General features: G+C 43.6%; 1 protein-coding gene and 1 long non-coding RNA gene across 8 annotated transcripts in view; one reads left to right on the top strand and one right to left on the bottom strand.

Moving 5' to 3' along the window:
* The window catches only part of Kyat3 (kynurenine aminotransferase 3), a 63,707-nt gene extending 51,109 nt beyond the window's left edge, over positions 1-12,598 (bottom strand). For 3 of the 5 annotated variants that reach the window (XM_052731128.1, XM_052731130.1, XM_052731132.1), the window contains exons 1-2: positions 12,476-12,586; positions 9,440-9,539 (exon numbers count right to left, since the gene is read on the bottom strand). In XM_052731128.1, the coding sequence (XP_052587088.1) occupies positions 9,440-9,538 (99 nt within the window). In that variant the 5' untranslated portion in view covers position 9,539; positions 12,476-12,586. Of the gene's footprint in view, positions 1-9,435; positions 9,542-12,475 lie in introns of those variants that run through there. The other 2 variants (XM_052731129.1, XM_052731131.1) reach the window with 2 other exon arrangements.
* Positions 12,599-12,826: 228 nt separating this feature from the next.
* LOC128105478 (uncharacterized) overlaps positions 12,827-19,009 on the top strand; it is a 39,923-nt gene continuing 33,740 nt past the window's right edge. The window contains exons 1-2 of one of the 3 annotated variants that reach the window (XR_008216339.1): positions 12,827-13,021; positions 13,699-13,806. This is a non-coding gene — a long non-coding RNA (uncharacterized LOC128105478). Of the gene's footprint in view, positions 13,022-13,052; positions 13,097-13,197; positions 13,294-13,698; positions 13,807-19,009 lie in introns of those variants that run through there. The other 2 variants (XR_008216340.1, XR_008216338.1) reach the window with 2 other exon arrangements.

Genomic DNA, 19,009 nt, shown 5'->3' with positions numbered 1-19,009 from the left:
ATATAGACATCCAGCAGAGGGTGTGGCCCAGATTAAAGGTGTGCCTTCCCACCTCAAGATCTGGATTAAAGGCGTGTGTCATCTCACTTCAAGATCAAAAGAGTGTCTTCTAGCCGTAAGATCAGGATTAAAGGCATGGTGGTCTTCCTGTCTCAACAACCGGATGACAAGCTTGCCCTCCATTTCTGGATTGTAGCTCATTCCAGGTATAGTCAAGGTGGCAACCAAGAATAGTCACACTAGTGGCAGGTGAGAAGCCACTGAACCTCAGAGAGGTTGGTTAACTGATTAGAATGACAATGGCCAGGGAGAGGCTGGAGTGTTGCATGTCCAGAGTCCAATTACAATTTATCTCAGGCTATCTTCAGCCCCCTTAGGAGACTCAGTATCTGCCTAACATCTTTATGACTAACTGATGAAAACCCTTTGAACTGTATTCACTTAACAGATCACTAGCTTTGCCAACCAAATGGCTGAGTGTCATGGATAATATCTGAGGTCCATAAAAGAGAGACTCCCTACGCCTCACATACATGTACCTTTAACATCCCTACTTAATGTCTTAACGTATGTATTTTAAAAGTGGCTAGCTGGACTTAGGTCTATGTTCATTACCATAAAAGATTCATCAGACTGTTACCACACTGGAACATGTAATTTGGGGTATCCTGGAGTTGTGTTCCATAGTTATTCATATTTGGCTCCTGAATAAGCTATCTCTTATCACCTTTGAGGTGAGGGTTGTGTCTTTACAGTGACAAAAGTCATATGACACTCTGCAACCAGAGTGGGGACAACCAGACTCAGCTGCAGAGGCAAATGATGGTTGTGAGACAGAGGCAGGCAGGTCTCTGAGTTCGAGGCTGGCCTGGTATACAGAGCGAGTTCCAGGATAGCCAGGGCTACACAGAGAAACCTTGTCTTGAAAAACATACACAAAACCCCTATTTCCTGAGGCAGACCCAGGACCAGGACGTTAAAATGAGCTTCCAGATATATAAGAGAACATCTATAGGTCTAGTATGATTTTTGAACACAGCTAACCATGTGAAGTGCATTTTTCATCAGTTAGATTTCAGGTATGGCATATACATGAGTATTATACAAAGTTACCATTGAAATCACAAGCCACCGAATATTCCATCAGCTTGAAGTCAAAGGGTGCTGTTCTAGAGCTTCGCCACAAGGTGGCAGGGTTGGCAAAGATAAGGAAAAGCTTCACCAGCGAATTCCTAACATCCTAAGAGCCTGCCTGCTACACCAAAGTTTCAACTGCATACGTTTTAAGAACTTAACCCACAACACCCAATGCATGTAGGTGGGATGAGACAGCAACAGAAAAAGCCTCTCAAAGGAGAGGCTGAAGCTGAGGAAATCAAGGCTGTCAAATCTGTTCAGTAGGAGTCATTAATCAAGTTTACCTAGATGAGCCTAGGAGACGGCCAGAAACTACTGGAGGGCAAGAGAGGCCTAAAATAGAAATGGCAAAGCCATATACAAGGTTTGAGTGCATGCACACACACACACACACACACACACACACACACACACACACACACACACACCACATGCACATACACTTTGTTGTATCTTATTTTACTTACTATTATTATTATTATTATTATTTATATTTTGATGTTTCGATGCCCACAGTGACGACACTTATTTCCTTCATTCCTTGGTATTAATAATACTACCTTTTAAATGTCTATTTTTGTTTGTTTATTTAAAACACACTGGAAACGCTATACTGAAACATGATACCACCCCCTCGCCTATGCTGTGGTTTCTTTTGTGAAGTACATAGCTGTTACTCAGGTTCCTGTGAAATCAGGGACTCTCAGGATAGCACTAGGACATAATCAAGGACAGAGGCTTCCTCCAGCACGTCAGATGCCATTGATAATCCAGACCTTAGCTGCATGAGACACAGACTAAATCCCCATCTCTTCTGGCATGCAAAACAATGATAAGACGGCTCATGCTACCTGAGAAAGAGAAAAGGATAGTTGGTACCTGCAGCTCACAGGTAACAGATGGGGCCTTGAACCCCAAAGGGTTTTGCTTACCTCTGCTTTCCTTCACACGAGACTAAGTACAGTCACATTCCCCAAACTCACTGTCACAGAAGGACTGAAAACCGTACCACTCAAAACTGTCTCAGAATCATCAGGGAAATGAAAATTAAAATCACGAGACATCATGACGTATCCATTAAGATGTTTTGAGATACTGTTGTTGACAAAGATATAGGGCAACTGGGGTACTGTTCAACCCTGCTGGGAAGACAAAGGGGTTCAGGCCGTTTGAGAAATAGTTTGGCGGTGACCTAAAAATTAAACAATTTAAATGTAATTGAATATGATTAAAAATAAACCATACATCTCACTGTGATGTGTTTACAAGATAATGAAAAACTATGTCTAATAAATCAATGTACAAGGACACTTCACACGTTTATGCACAGAAACTCAAACTTACAAACAATCTCAAGGCCTGTCAAATGGGAAAGAGAAAAGCAGACAGGTGCCTCCACATACTGAACTAGTGCACAACAGCAAGGAAGTTCTCACAGGTACGCTACACTTAAAATCACTGTATGTACGGGAAAACGCACGCAAAGGGCCACGTGACATGTTCCTGTTTATATAAAACACTGAAAGTGAACCAATCCTTAGTGACAACATGCAAATCAAAGGACTAGGATTTTATCTTAGTGGAGGAGCATTTGTTTAGTGTGTGCAAGGCTCTGGGTTCAGTTCCTAGCACCACTGGATAAGGCAGGAGCTTCAGCAGGGCATAAAGAATGTCTTAGGGGTGATGGAGATGCTATGTAGTTGCTTGTAGTAGGGATTTCATGGTACATCCCTCCAGCAAATAAATGATCATTGAGTTATCATCCTAAAGCTGTAGTTTGTTATATCTAGACAGAGCTGATTTGAAAAGGTCATCAGGGTGTTTTAAAATCGTGCCTCCTTTCTCTCTGTGTAAAAAAAAAAAAGTTCATCAGGCAAACATTAACAAAATTATGTCATAGATTTGAGATCTTCCAAGGTATTATTAGCTACAAATTCAGAAAACCAGGTGGATTACTTTATTTTGCCACGAGATGGCAGCACAAACACAGACTTCTCCAGCGATGATGGAAAAACTGAATGTAAAAGTTCAGTGGTCATCCTTGTGGATTTTTTTGACTCTATGAGACCTTACCCTCTCTGAGGAGTGGATGGGGGGTGAGGAGGGAGGTAGATGGAATAGAAAGAAGGAATGAAAGGGGAATTATGGTTGGTATGTAAAATGAAAAAAATTGAATAAAATAAAAAATTCAGTGGGACATCTGAATTAAGATTTAAGAATGAAGCAATTATACCTGATGCAAAAGTGTATGTATTTAACTGAAAATTTTAAGCAACACATACTTAGTTGCTCTATTTTATACAGAATTATTTCTAAACTGGGTTTGGTGGCTCATTCCTGTAATCCTACAGTGCTGGAGGCTGAAGATAAAGGATCAATACAAATTTGATGTCAGCCTGGTCTATTTACCAAGTTTCAGACCAGCCTGGGCTCCATAGTGAGGCCATGTCTCTAACAACAAATAAGCAGACAGGCAGGCATCGTGACGCATACTTTAAACCCAAGAACTTGAGAAGTAGAGGCAGGAGGATCAGCTCAGGGCCAGCTCAAGCTACTTAGCAAGTTCTAGGCCAGCCTAGGGTACATGAAACCCTGTCTGAAAACCAAAGAAAACAAAACCAACCAGCCAACAATAAAATGCGTTCAGCATCTGTTGCCTGAACAAGTGATGAGGAAGGAATCTGGACTCTCTGAGAGAGTGTGCTAGAGGAAAATCCTATACCTCAACAGGAAGCTAGGCACTGGCTACAACACACCTCACAGGACTGATCCTCAGAGGGCAGGGAGTGTGAGCTATTGCAGACATTCCTAAATTGAAGGCAAACAGACATCAAAGTCTGTTTCTGGAATTCTGGCTGATTTCAGTCTTCGGAAAAAGCAGTTCCTCTTTATTTGCATCAATTCATTCGCTTCCTATCCATTTGTGCTAATTGGTTTCTTTGAACTCATCACAGCTGAGGATATAGCTAAGCAGGGGAGGGCTTCACCAGCAAGTATGAGGCCCTAGGTCCAATCTCCAGTTTCAACAAAAAAGTGGGGATGGGTGGATGGATTCAGCCTGGCATGGTATATGGTGATGCACACTTATAACCCCAGTGTTTACTGTTAGCCTCAGTCTTACCTAACACCCACATGACTACTAGACTAAACTCCCAGACTACACCCCTAATCTGAGCGACCCTCATTCTCTACCAATCCTGAAGTTAACAATGTGACAGCATCTGAATTCTGTGACAATCAAAATTACTGTATTGTTTCCCCATCTTGATGTAGCCTGCCTAACTGATGACCATCAATGTATTGCGAAAATATATTGATTCATGACTATTAAAGTTCACAATCTTTCTCCCAGTGGAACAAATTCAGGGCAGCTTGAATCTATATTCTTGGGCCATCCAAAATCACTCACATTTGGCTCAGGATAAACCATTTTCTTATTCCTCCCTCTCTCTTTTTCCTTGGTCTCTCTCTATTGCCAATTCTGGCCCTGAACTCTGGACTCAGGTGATTCTCCTGACCCAGAGCTGGGGTAGCTGGAACTATTGATGTCCTCTGTCTTCCAATTTCTAGTGACTATAGTTTATAGTCAACAGCCTGGCTGCCACACGTAACCCTCCAATGCCCTAAACTTCCCACTGCTGCTTTTCAAACACCATCCAGTCTGCTTTTTCATCCTCCAATAAGAATAACAGTTATCTCTTTATCGTCTGACAATTTTAAGGTTTATATCATTGTGTGTGTACCTGTGTCCCTGCATGCAGCTGCCTGTAGAGGTTAGAAGAGGGTGTAAGATCCCTGGTGGGTTATGGGCTGTAGATGAATTTCTGAATGGTTTTATTAAATAAAACACACAGAGCCAAACATAGGGGTGAAAGCCTTAGAGAAAGATCAGGGAAATAGGGAGAGCCACAGCTAACCTTACCTCACCAACTCGGCAGCTTCCAAATGCGAGTTACTTCCTGTCTACCCACGCCTTGATTGCTTTGCTGGTCTGCCCTCGCCTTGGCTCTCTTAGCCCAGCTTCCTCACTTTCTCTTTCTACACAGCTGTCACTTTCTGTCTGTCTGTACAGACCTCCAGCCCTCTAGGGTTGTTACTTGGATTAAAGGCTTGTGTCACCACTCTTGGCTCTGTTTCTTAGTGTGGCCTTGAACACACAGAGATCCTGCCAGCTAAGTGATAGGCGTGTGCTACCACTGTCTAACCTCTATATTTAATACAGTGGCTGTTCTGTTCTCTGACCCCAGATAAGTTTATTGGGGTGCACAATATATCAACCACAATGGGCAATTGTGAATAGTCTGATCTGGGAACTGAATTTTTAGTCCTCTACAAGACTAGCAAGTGCTCTTATGGCTGATCCACCTCTCCGTACCCTCCTCCAACCTTGCTGTGATTTTCAACACAAAGCCTCTGATGAACTATGTCAATGTTTTGTGACAGGGTCAGTCCTTAAAATGGTAGCTGTTAAAAATTAAGCCTAGAATCAACATGTAATTCAGTCATTCCATTGCTTGGGGGTGGTGGTGGTGAACTGTATGTCAAATAATCTACAGGTTTGAATAATGCACCGTTGGTGATTCTTGTCTGAGATGTAGATGAGAATCACTTAGAAAGGTTTTTTTCTAATAATATTCCAGACTTAAGGATCAGCATATCTTAGTGTGAGTCATATATGTAATCTAACAAATTCCACCAATGATAATCACAAACATACACACCATTGTTATTGTTTGCTGGAGCCCATTTAGGCTTTACCCAGCAGGTCTGCATAAAGAGGATGACTGGACCACGGTCCTGAGTGCAGGTGTCTGAGATGGTCTGCACTTGACTGTGCTGGGGGGATGTCTTTTGCTCAACCCCTTGGCATTCCTTTAAATACCCTAGGGCAGAGACAGTTGAGGCCGGATGGATTAGGATCCAGGCCCTCTCGAGGCTATCTTGTATTTTCTATCTTTTTCTCTTCCCTCTATCCTTCTATCTAATATTTCCTGCTGCTGCTACTCAAGAGTACTCTGGGGAAATGTGGGGGTGAGATGGCCCCCCACAGTTGTTTATTTTTTGAGGCAGGGTCTCTATATATAGCTCTTTGACTGTCTTGGAACTCTCTATGTAGGCCAGGTTGGCCTTGAACTCACAGAGTTCCACCTGTCTCCACCTCCCAAGAGCTAGGATTAAAGGCATGGGCCACTATACCCAGTTCACACCTTTTAGTATCGTAGTTTCATAGGATCACATTGGGTGATCATAATTGCTTGGATTCAACCATCTTCTATGTATGGGGGAAGGGAAATTCAACATGCTCATGAGTTAGAAGTAACAATATTTAAAAGTTGATTATACTTTTTGAACTTTTAAAATCTACATAGTAAGGGTTGAGAGATTAGAATGAAGATGAACAGCATGAAGCTCCTAACATTCTATCATGTTTGACTCATGAAAAGGACAATTAGAGAAAACTCAACCAAATATCAAATGCTCACATTCACATTAGAGTATGAATTCAACAATGTCATGATTCCCCCAACTCTTTTCTTTTTGATAACCACTGAGTGATTTCAAAGTAAATCCTGGACCTTGCCTCATTATATCTCTACTTATTTAGTATACCTCTTTGAAAAACAACTGGAATGTCATTACTGTTTGGCTGGAACCTCCAGCTCACCCCTGAATGATCCAGAAAGCCCCACTCCCCCCTCCAAACCCGACCAAGAGAGAGTCTCCAAATAAAGGAAAGGCACCAAAAAGCCTACTTCAGCATTCTTGGTGGCTACTGGAGCTTCCTCCCCTGAAATTTCCAGTCACTCAAGTCCCTGCCTAAAGCATTCCGCTTTTGACCATACTTGGGCACAAACCCAAGTGGGGGACATGTCATCATCCCTTGTCTACAACCTATATAATCTCACCACTTTAGTTCAGGTGTGTGGCTTCTCCAGCCTCAATCTCTGGGACTGAAGAACCTGCCCCAGAGTTGCTTTGCTCAAATAAACCCATTGTTACACTTTTTCAATTTAGCTTGATCTGGCTTACTGAGTTGGTGGAGAAACCTATTATCAGGGGTCGGAAAACCTATTAATTACCGTAATTAATAATAATCCTTTGTCATAAACATATGACTAGTGCACATTCATCTTTCTCTTTAATTTTTTTCATATTATCAAATAAAAATGACAGAAGGGCAGTCTCGTTCTGCACTAAGCTCTGTAACAGATCAGGCTGAACGACAAAACGAATTCCTTACACCATAGACTAAGCTGCTCAGCTGACCACACACACAAGCAACCAGGAATAGAGCTCAATAGCCAACTTTTCTAAGGAAACTGCACCCAATGGGCATGGCCATGAGTTGCCTTCTGTCTTAGTCCATCCACAAAGAGAAACTCAAGCAGCCTGATGTTTACCTTATGTACCACTTACTTTTCTGTCTTTCTGATCCCTGTCCCCACATCCCCCTGTCCCTCACTAGGAAAATAACTTTGAAATCATCTATCTACTGTTCAGCTTGTTTCTATCCTTTCCCATGTGTTAAGCCAGCTCCCCCTCCTAGGCCCCCTGGAACACTTACTCCCTGGAGTGATGTGTTGCCCAATTCTAGAATAAAAACAGCAATTAAGGTCTTCAAACTAGGACTTTGTGATTTTGTCCTTTAAAAATTTGGTAGTGGATTGGGTCAGATTCCTCACCGAGGTCTACATGTTGCTATTCAGAAGTCATGGGTTGTAGAGGGCATGAGGTCCATATGCTTACTTATAGCACTAGAGAAACCAGAGCTATTAAACACTCCAGCTTTTTTTCTTCAACGGAAGAAACTGACACCCGTTCACCTGGAAGGCTGGAGTAGATATTGTTTAATAAACTTGACTATTCTGTGGAGCCAGCCCTCACCCAAATCCTCCTTATCCTGAGCATTGTTTCTCAGTCAGTGGAACCCATTCTTGTGGAAGGTCATAGATACTTTGCAAAAGGTGTGTATTTTGCAAGAGAGTTGTGATGTAATCACACCTTGAGCTTTACTGAGGTAATTGTCATGCTGCAGACGTTTGAACCAGCCCTGCTAACTAAGTCAATGCTGATTGGCTCTCTTCTTGCCTCTCTTGGTTTATTTCTCTGCTGGCAGTACAGCTTGCAGGGACCCCCACGATGGGTCACCTCAGGGTAATACCTCTCAAGGCTGCCTCCCACCTACTTCCCATGCCACTGACTGACAGAAGAAACTGGCTCAGTTCTCCATCCTGTAGTATGACTCACATTCTGGGTTTATTTGCTTTTCCATGGCATTTCCCCTGCTTCCTAATGCTACCACCTTTTAATATTGTTGTGCTGATCCCCCAACCATAAAATTATTTTCGTTGCTACTTCATAACTGTAATTTTGCTACTGTTATAAATAGTAATGTCAACATCTGATATGTGACCCCTGTGAAAGCATCACTCAAGCCACAAAGAGGTCATAACCCACTGATTTAGATGAACTGGAGGCCATCGGCCTGCACTTTCGTACTTTTAGTCAGAGTGACAGGCTTTGCTAAGTGGTGGGGAATCTTATTTTAAAGTGTGTTGCATTTGCTTTTATTAACAATTCAAAGACGTGTTTGATTAAATAAAAATTAAACTGCAAGCAGGAGGCCGAGTCAGCAAGTAGCTGACAGGAAGTGGTAGGAAGAAACCACGTGTAGCAAGGGCTTTTTACGAGAGGGCTGAGAGAAGGATTTGTGATGGGAGGGTGGGGGTGTTTTTGGAAGATGCCAGAAAAGGGAAGTTAGCTACTAGCTATTCAGCCTCTCTGACCGAGCAAAGTTCCACCTAAACTGTTGAATCATGAGTTCTTTAGATTTAGATAAATTCTCTTAGTAGTTCTGCAAGAGTCAGTGCCTAAGGGAACAGAACTCCCTCAGGCTGCAGCCCTCGCTGCCAAAGCCCTTGCTTAAGTGGCAGGCACTGTAGATAATAAAAAACAGGTAACAACAGCTAAGCAAACAGAATTCCTACTTGAGCACAGACAGCAGAGCCTGGCGAGGTGAGGAATACACCTGTCATGATTCCGATTTCTCATTTGTAACACACAAAAACTTACATTCCAGTTGAACGTTTCTGTGAACGCAAAAAAAGAATGGCCAACACGAGGAGCCACAGGCAAGCAAGCAATTGCTCCAAGAACCAAAGTTCTCGTCAGTGATGAGACAGAATCCTTCATTCCACTAAAATGCTTACTAAAAGTCTCTTGAAAATGGTGTCTTTTTTTTTTTAACTAACATGAGAAAATACATAGAATAATTTGTCTGTCTGTGATAAGCAATACCTACGGCAGAAGTGGAGAATCCAAGGACGTTCGAAGAATAAATTGTTCTTAGAAGCTGTGCTCGGCTGCCAAGGGAGTAGAGTCTTCTCTGGGCCAAAAACATGCTGGAGAAGAGAAATATTGAAAGAGGAGTCATGTGTGTTATCTATATCACTACCAGTCACCCGGAGGCAGCTGACAGAACACAAGCTCATACAAATATGAACATAGTAAAAGTTTTAAAATTGCACTTATTAATTGTGAGGGGTGTGTGTGTGTGTGTGTGTGTGTGTGTGTGTGTGTGTGTGTGTGTGTACAGGCATGCATGCGTGTGAGTGTGGTGTGGGGCTCACAGGACAATTTGTGGGGACTCAGCTCTCTCTTTTAACCATGTGAGTTCTAGAGACCCAACTCAGGCTGTCAAGTTTGGCAGCAAGCATGCTTACCTGCTGAGCCATCTCACCAGCCTGGAACACATTTTTGACAACTAAACTAACTTCCTTCCCTCTCTCCCTCCCTTCCCTTTGGACTCTCATTCTACTCTACAGTATTAATTTCTGGAATCATCCTAATGCTATTCTTCTGCATCTTATAAAAATATATACCGTAAAGGAAATATGCAAGTGATTAGAATCAAGATGGATTCACTTGTGTCAACCAGAACAAAGCCAAGTATATACAGCAGGGAGGCTATAAAGCTACAGTTGTTACAAGTTTGTTTTGATAATGATTATCACAAAAGACTACCCAGAGGCTGGCAGAGAGGACACTGTAACTTTATACACAAGCAACTGTGTGTTCAACTTGGGACCAAGGCAATGCCTTGTAAATCACAAGATTTGTAGGTGGATTTTTCATTGGGACCATGTCCCCAATATTGACATGGAGACTTATTATTAATTATGAAAGCTTGGCCGATAGCTTAGGCTTATTTCTAACTAGCTCTTCTAACTTAAAATAACCCATTACTTTTAATCTACATTCTTTTACGTGGCTTGGTTACCTTTACTTTGTAATGCCCATGCCGCTTGCTCTGTGCCCTGGTGTCCCTGCCCTTCTCCTTCCCAGAGTCCCCTTTGCCTGAAAATCCTGCCTAGATATTGGCCATTCATCTTTTTATTAAACCAGTCACAGTGACATATCTTCACACAGTGTAAAGAATATTCTACGACAGGGATTAGTGTTTCAAAATATTTTATATAATCCTCCGTGTGTGTGTGTGTGTGTGTGTGTGTGTGTGTGTGTGTGTGTGTGTGTTTTAAACTTCTCCATGTGTGTTGAGCATAGTGTTGTATACTTGTGATTCCAGCACTCGTAAGAGTAGGTAGGAGGATCATATGTTTGTGGCTAGCCTGGACTACATAGCAAGACTGTTTCAAAATGCTGAGTGACTGGGATACAGCTGAGTGGTAGAGTGCTTGCCTAGCATTGGCAAGGTCCGGTGTTTAATCCCAGCATCTTAAAACAAAACAAAAACCCCAAAGCCACCTCCCCTGGAATGCCCTATTTGAATATGCCCATAGATTTCTACGGCACTGCATTTCCCCCATGGTGCTCTGCCATTTCCAAATAAATACTATACTCCTTTGAGAAATGTTCTCACCCATTGATGTTTTATTGAGATGCACAACATTTAAATCGTTTTACACTGGAGATCTGTAAAGATATTCTAAATAAAATATAAAGCTTTTAGGCCAGGAATGGTGGCACACACCTTTAATGCCAGCTTTCCTATTCATTTATTTATTTTTGAGGAATAGTCTCCTGTAACCCAGGCTGTCCTCAAACTCTGTAGCTGAGGATGACCTTGAACTCCTGATCCTCTGGCCTTCACCTCCCAAACGGGATTACAGGCCTATACTATGACCTCCGGATGACTTTTACTTTTTAAATAAATGTGTTTTTAAATAATTGCTCCAATGTAATTAACACTGTATACTGATATTCACCAACAGACTAAATAAATTGATACATTCAGATGTCATGACGTTGGAAAAAAAAAACGTAGCTGGCTTTGGTTTTTCTCTAAGCACAAGGGTCTGTGAAGAAAACTAGAAAAATGTGAATCAGAGTGACCCACCCTATCTAATCACAGCACACGGTATATAAAGCCTGATACATATGATCAACAGAAAAGTCAAACTGTCATTTTATCATCTCTAGAGTGAACTGATTCAGAAGGAAGACTGTGAGCAACCTAGAGATTCAAGGTTGGTGAATCGTTGAAGGCAAAATGCAAACCTCAAAGGTAGGCAAAGCATTCAAAACTCAGCTTAAAAACGCTTGAAGTTTAGTGCTCTGAACTTACCACTCAAGCTATCAAGTTACAAACCTACCCCAAGTGAGGTACACACACCCAAAGAACAGTTAGAGTTTAGTGAATTTGACAACTTCCAGAATCTTCAGGTGATCGGCAAGCTCAAGAAAGGTTATCCAAGATACCCCTAAAAGGGCTAGAGCTAACGAGCAAGTACCCGTTCGTTTTCACATGCCATACCTGTGAGTCCACTTCCGGAAGGTTTATAAAGTTCACTAATTGCAACAGAGGTAGGTGAACAAGGTTCTGGCTTGGAAAGTACAAAGAGGTGTTCAAGGCGATATGAAAACAGGAAGCACGGAAAAATTTAGTCAAAGTTTATCAGCATGAGTTAAGAGGCACCATTCAAAAACGGCTTGAATGTAGAGACGGGAGGATAAGTGTTAAAATCGCCCTCTGCTACATAATTACTGGGAGAACAAGAGACTGCCTCAACAAACAAAAATCTATCACGGATGAACTCGAGTCAGTGCTACCCTTTCAAGAACGCTTTCTAAATACCCCAAATTACACAATTAAGAGTAAAAGAACAGAGGACTGGGGTCCAGTGATCTCGGAGCCCTTCTTTCTCCAAAGAAGAACGTGTTAACCCCAAGGTTGACCCCCGCAGTCTCCGCTGCGATCCGACCGAGAGCCTTGTTAAGGGAGCTTCTCCAGCCCTCCGATCCCCCTAAGGCTCCCAGCTCAGCAAACTCCGCACGCTCCGGGCCGCGTCACCGCGCACCAAGTCCCGCGCCCGCTTACCTCGCTCTCCCGGTTCGAATGCGACTCTAGCCTCAGTCCGGAGATCGCGAGGTGGCGCGGGGGGCGGGTCCCGTGGGAAATCCACTTTGGGTGCAGCATGGGACCCTCCTGGAGGGCGGAGGGGGCGGGGTGGAGGCGGCGTCTGGCTCTGGCCGGGGATTGGCCCCGGCATCAGGGCTAAGGGTACGGATTGGCTGCGGGGTTCTCCAATCCCGGAGCGCACTGTGAGAGCGTGAACCAAGCAGCCAGTCTGGGAGGACGGGGCGTGGCCTCAGTTTTTTATCCCGCCTAAAATGGGTGTGTGCTACTGGTTGGGGAGGGACTGATTTGGTAAGGTGGGTAAATTTCGGCTCCGGGTGCATTTGGAGCGGGTTCTGGTGAGGGACTGGAAGATGCTCGGCCTGTGCTGTGTACAAAAGGGCTTGCAGGAGTCTGTTTGTCCCATCTAATGGGGCAAGAGGAGGGAGAAGGAACCCTTTCTTCGGAACTGTAGTGATGCAAGACCTAATGGGCGGAGGAGGCGAGACCGAAGCAGGAAGACACCTAGTAACTAAGGAGGAAACCCGAACTTGGGGGGGGGGGGGGGGAAGAAGAGCGCCGAGGCACTGCCAGGGGTTGGGGGTAATCGAAAAGTATCTGTTAAGAGCTCAGTTTGGGGTTTGGATGTTCTTCCTCTTGCTTTTAAAGAAGTCTAGGTGGTGGTGGTGGTGGTGGTGGTGGTGGTGGTGGTGGGGTGCATAAGAGCGGCTGAGCGTTGTGATCATGCATGGAGGAAATAGCAAAAGCAGGCTTTGATTGGATGCTCCGTCCTTGGCACAGTGAGTCTCTTCCGTGTTTTGGTATGATCATTAAATGAGCTCATTGTAAGCAAGGGCGCTGGGAAGACTCTGAACTGATGGATCCATGAATGGGAAGAAGATTTTTATTATAGGTATAAGAGAGACTAGCCAGAGACCTTTGGGAAAGGCCAGAGCAGTCATGGCTACCTCTCTGGGCAGAGAGGAGAGGGCAGACTGGCAAAGACTATGTCTCTCGGTAGCAGAGGGAAGAGCAGGAACAGAGAAAAACGTAGTGGGTTATAAAGACAAAGAAGTAGCTGCAGGGATCCTGTGAATTGGAACAACCTGGAAGTTTAGGGTAGAGGCGGGAGGGGGCTTGAGGACCCTGTGGCTTTGGTATGCACCATATATCTCAATAGGCGCGTGGTTCTTTCTTCCTGACAGACAGAAAGTTTCAGAGGTCCCCGAGGAATTCTGCGAGTGAGCCTTTGTCTCTCTGCCAGCAATCCTACAGTCCAGTTTGAGCTGAGCCAAGACTTTTGGACCATGTCAGTGAGTCTGCCCATTTTTGGGGGGTTCTTGGAGTTTTTCCCTTTGAGCCTAAAACTCACAACGATCTCGGAATGGCTTTATCTGCAGTTGGTGTTCTGTTGACATTGCTGTGGATGGACTGGGAACCCTCAGGGTTTGTTCTGAAGGTTTTTAAGGTTGAATGGCTGTTCGGTTGCTTTCCTTTTCTCTCTCTGTTTTTCTCATGCAACCATTACAATAAGCTGCTGGCTTGTTATTTCGAAACACACGGTGTGTGGCATGAACACTGTGTTCAGGGATTCTGGTGTGATTAGACTGGTCACGTGATGAAATGCTGCCTTTCTTCTTTGATTTGCAGTTTTCTTGCCAGTTTGAATGTGATTTTTGCAGCCCTCTTGGAGACAACACAGAATCCACAAGTTGACGTTTTCTGTTGTTTTGTTTTGTTTTATTGAGACAGGGTCTCACCCCACAACCCAGACTGGTTTCATTGTTTAGCCCAGCTTGCTCCCAAACCCTCAGGAACCCTCCTGCTTCAGCCTCCTGAGCACCAGGGTATACAGGCATGCAGCACAATGCTCAGCTTGCAAGTTGTTAAGTCATCACTTCCCATCTACACAACAACAGTGATATTGGCCCTAGTTTAAATGTTTCCAAAGCCTTAGCAGAAATTGTGCATGTACCCACAGAAAGGTTGCTAAGGGCAACTGAATCTTTCTCTGTGCATGTAAATTTTCTCTGGATCCAATGCATAGCAGTATGGTAGGGAAAGTGATTGAAAATGTGGGGTGTATATGTAAACTATAATGATCAAAACTGTCCTTGGGGAAAGCCCAGCATAGCCTTCTAGACATGGATTCATGGCACAGCTTCTAGCTAAGCATCAAGAAATGTGAACACAGTCAAATATCTGCTGGGTGTGAACCTGGTGGGAACTGGTCTTTGCTAAGATGTCTGGTTTCCTTCTCTCTGTGACTTTACCCCTTGGGACTCCTGTACCACATCCATAAAGGTGCATGTAAACTTTCAAGGAGTGCTCTGTAACAGGTTGTAGGTTCTCAGGCCTAGAACTGTCCATGAAGGCTTCCAACTTGCCTCCTCTGTCTGTCATGCTGAACACAGTCATTCTGACATTGCTGTTGCTTCAGAGTCACTGCTTCAGGCCACCTGCACACTTGGGCCTCGAGGTAGTTGACTTCAGATGACGCAGATTCTCTGCGTTCTTAAATACTGGATGATGATGAATGCTTTGTGTAAAGTAAAGCAGGAACAAGAACCTAAACCTACGTCAACCTCCTGAAATCCTCTTGTGATGTGTACTAATCCAGTGGTAAACATTGAGGGGGAAGCATCAGAAATGGAGCCAGGATGATAAAATACCATGTGATGTCATGTTTAAAGCTTTACATGTAGCATTTACTATATCCCAGGAACCCTTTTAGACTCTGACGGTGCTGTGGTGAATAATAACAACAACAAAATCAAAAAGACCCAGCCAACTGGATCTAGGAGAAAAATATGCACAATTAATGTTAACGCTCGCAGGTAGTAATGAAAGTGACAGCCATTAGAGGGCGCACTTTGCTGTTGAATTTCACTTATCTGGCACGTTGAATCAGGTAATGCTGTTGAGTGCAAGACACGTCACTAAAGATATTTTTGGATGGCTTTGGTAGGTTTTCACACTCCCTACCTCTTCCTTCCTATTTCGGATTCTTTTCTTTTTGCTTCTTTTTCTCTACTGCTTGTCCAGCCAGGGGATATACTTAAGATATATTAAGGAGATGTGACAACATATTGTATGATCAAGCAGACAGTTCATTCCTAAATCAGAAAGAGCCTCTCCACTCTAGGGCATTATTTTTCTGTGAATATTTGTTTAATGTCTTTATTCACAGTTAGACTGTTAGCTACTTCCCAGTTCTTTTTAATTAATTGATTACTAATTAATTTTATGTGTAAGTGTTTTACTTGCATGTATGTATGTACATCATGTACATGCCTGGTGCCCATCAAGGTCTGAAGAAGGCACCAGATTCCCTGGAACTGGAGTTAGGGATGGTTGTAAACCACCACATAGATGCTGGGAATCCAACTTAGGTCTCCTGGAAGAGCATCTAGTGCTCTTGATTACTGAGCCATCTGTCTAGCCCCTACTTCCCAGTTCTTAGCAGAATGCCTTGTTGGGGTTCAACCAAGAGTTCTCAATAAATAACAAGTCTAGCTTAGGCAGTTGTGGCTGTCCATGCGATCTCCCCTAACTTCCCAGAGACACTGTTTCTGATCTATGCTGGGAAGATCTCTGTTATAAAATGTGGGAGAGTGTCTTTTAAGCTTCTTTTAAGCTTTCCCCTCTCCTCTGCTTTCCTGTACTGTGGGAGGGGCCCTGGAATGTGGATTTGAATGGCAGACAAGTGTTTGACGTTGTGAATTTTGGGCCATATTTCTTTCCATTTTGTTAGGATGAAAGACTGATACACATTGCTAGATGTATTTTAGTGTCCACTGGGACCTAGCCAATGTGGGGTACACACCTTTGTTACTGTTGTACTACCATGCCCAACAAGGATGAAGTATAGAAAGCGGGTCTGAACCACCTTCACAGAGACTGGGTGCTCAGTAAGAGTTGTTTTAGTACATTCTGAGAGTCGAGGATCATGAGTTACTCGGCCGAGCTCTATTCTTAGAGTGGCTTTTTAACACAGAAACCCCATGTGTTTGTAGATTTGCAGCGAAATTTCACTTTTTCTCTAGTTACTGTTTTGTAAATTTTGCTTTCTGGTTGTTCATTGCTTGTCTATAGAAATGGTTGAAGTTTGTTTTTTGTTTGTTGATTGAGCTGGTTAGGGGTGTGTGTGTGTGTGTGTGTAAAATGTGTGATATGTGTGTTTCTAGTGAGCATATGCATGTGTGGATGTAGAGGTCACCAGGTGTCTGTTTCTTGATTGCTAGCCACATTATTTTTTAAGACAGAATTTTCCCACTGAATCTGGGTTCATGTATCTGGCTGGACTGGCTGGCCATCAAGCCCCACGTGCCTGCCTGTCTCTGCTCCACCTTCCCCAGTGTTGGGTTGCAGATGTCTGCTGCCTTGCCCAGCTTGTATGTGGGTGTTGGGTACCCAAACTCAGGTCCTCATGCTTGCATGGCAGGTGCTTTACTAACATAACCACCTCCCCGGTCCTGTGACTGTCAATATTGTCAACTTGACAGGATCTAGAATCATGGAGAGACAACATCTGGATATGGGACTTTCTGGATTAAGTTGGTTGATGTGGTTAGACCCTCCCTAAGTGTGAGTGGCTCCATCCATAGGCTGGGGTACCAAACTGCAGAAGGAGAGAGCTAGCTGATCACCAGCATTGTCCGCTGTGCTTCTTGACTGCAGATGCAATGCAATGTAACCAGCCATACTTCATGCTTTCCCTGTCAGTCAGTGTAGACTGAACCCATAACTGAATACAGAATGCCTACTCCTCTTTTCCTCCCTAGTCCCCCTTCTCTTTTTCTGACACAGTATTACTATGTAGCCTTGGTTGGCCTGGAACTTGCTGTGTAGACCAAGCTGGCCTTGATAGGAGGTCTGGGTGCCTTTGCCTTACAAGTCCTGGGATTAAAGGCTCTACCACCATTCCCACCTAAACCTTTCTTTTCTTAAATTGCTTTTGTTAAGTATTTTGTCACAGCAACAAGAACAGTAAATAACACATTGACCTTGTATCTTTTGGCCTTATAAAACTCACTCTTCAGTAGTAAGAATAGTTTTGTAGATTCCAGGGGATTTTCAGTCATACAAAGACAGCTTTATTTTATCTTGTCTGATCTGCATGCTTTTAGGGTTTTTTCTTGTGATACTGTTTGTCTTTTTTTTTTTGATACTGTTTGTCTTAGTTAGGGTTTTATTGCTGTGAAGATATACAATGACCACAGAAACTTTTTTTTTTTTAAGATTTTTATTATGAAGACAATGTTCTGCCTACATGCCGGAAGAGGGCAGCAGATCTCATTACAGATGGTTGTGAGCCACTATGTGGTTGCTGGGAATTGAACTCAGGACCTCTGGAAGAGCAGCCAGTACTCTTGATCTCTGAGCTGTCTCTCCAACCCCACAGAAACTCTTTTTGTTGTTGTTTTGTTTTTTGTTTTTTTGAGACAGGGTTTCTCTGTGTAGCTTTGCGCCTTTCCTGGAACTCACTCTGTAGACCAGGCTGGCCTCGAACTCACAGAGATCCGCCTGGCTCTGACTTCCGAGTGCTGGGATTAAAGGCGTGAGCCACCACTGCCCAACAGAAACTCTTATAAAGGAAAACATTTAATTGGGGCTGAATTACAGTTCTGAGGTTCAGTCCATTGTCATTTCTGAAACCTAGCAGTACACAGGCAGATGTGGTGGGGAAAGAAGGAGCCCAGAGGTCTATATCTGGATTGGCAAGCAGCAGGAAGAGAGAGAGAGCCACTGGGCCTGACTTGAGTTTCTGAAACCTCAAGCCTACCCACACACTTCCTCCAACAAGACCACACCTACTCTAACAAAGTCACAGGTCCTAATCCTTTCAAATAATGTCACTCCCTGTGAGCCTATAGGGGCCATTTTCATTCAAATCACCACACTGTAGGAAGTGATCCAGTGTCTTGCTGAAAAGAGTGGTGAGAACGGAAGGTCTGGATTTTCCAAGGTCAGAGGGCAAACATTTAGTTTCTCATTAAGTATGATGCTGGTGCGGAATTTTTGTAGCTACAGTTTATTGTCTTAAAGAAGTTGACATCTGGCCAGATATGGTGGTGCATACCTACAATGTCATCAACTGGGAGGCAGAGGCTAGAGGACTGGTGCAAATCTGAGGATAGCTTGAGCTATCTAACAAGACCCTAGCTCAAAATAAAAAACAAAACAACAAACAGCAACCACCCCAAACCCCAAACTAAATGAAACAAAAGAGGAGACTTGCACTGCTCTGGGATTGTTTTGCTGTTCATGGGTGCCATGTCAGGATTTTTATGTAGTTATTTCGAAGAACCCATGATGATCTTGACACCCCCCAACCTCACTTCCACTCCCTCCCCCCCAATGCAATCCCTCCCTCCTCTCTTCAACTGAACTCCTGGAGCTTGGCCCAGTGCTTGGCTGTGGGTCTCTGCATCTGCTTCCATCAGTTACTAGATGAAGGCTCTATGATGACAGTTAGGGTATTCGCCAATCTGATTACAGGAGAAGGCCAGTTCA

This window comes from Peromyscus californicus, unplaced genomic scaffold (genome assembly GCF_007827085.1).
Source record: "Peromyscus californicus insignis strain IS unplaced genomic scaffold, ASM782708v3 Scaffold_9__1_contigs__length_137607984, whole genome shotgun sequence".
Taxonomy (NCBI): domain Eukaryota; kingdom Metazoa; phylum Chordata; class Mammalia; order Rodentia; family Cricetidae; genus Peromyscus; species Peromyscus californicus.
This window is presented reverse-complemented; position numbering and strand designations above follow the sequence as displayed.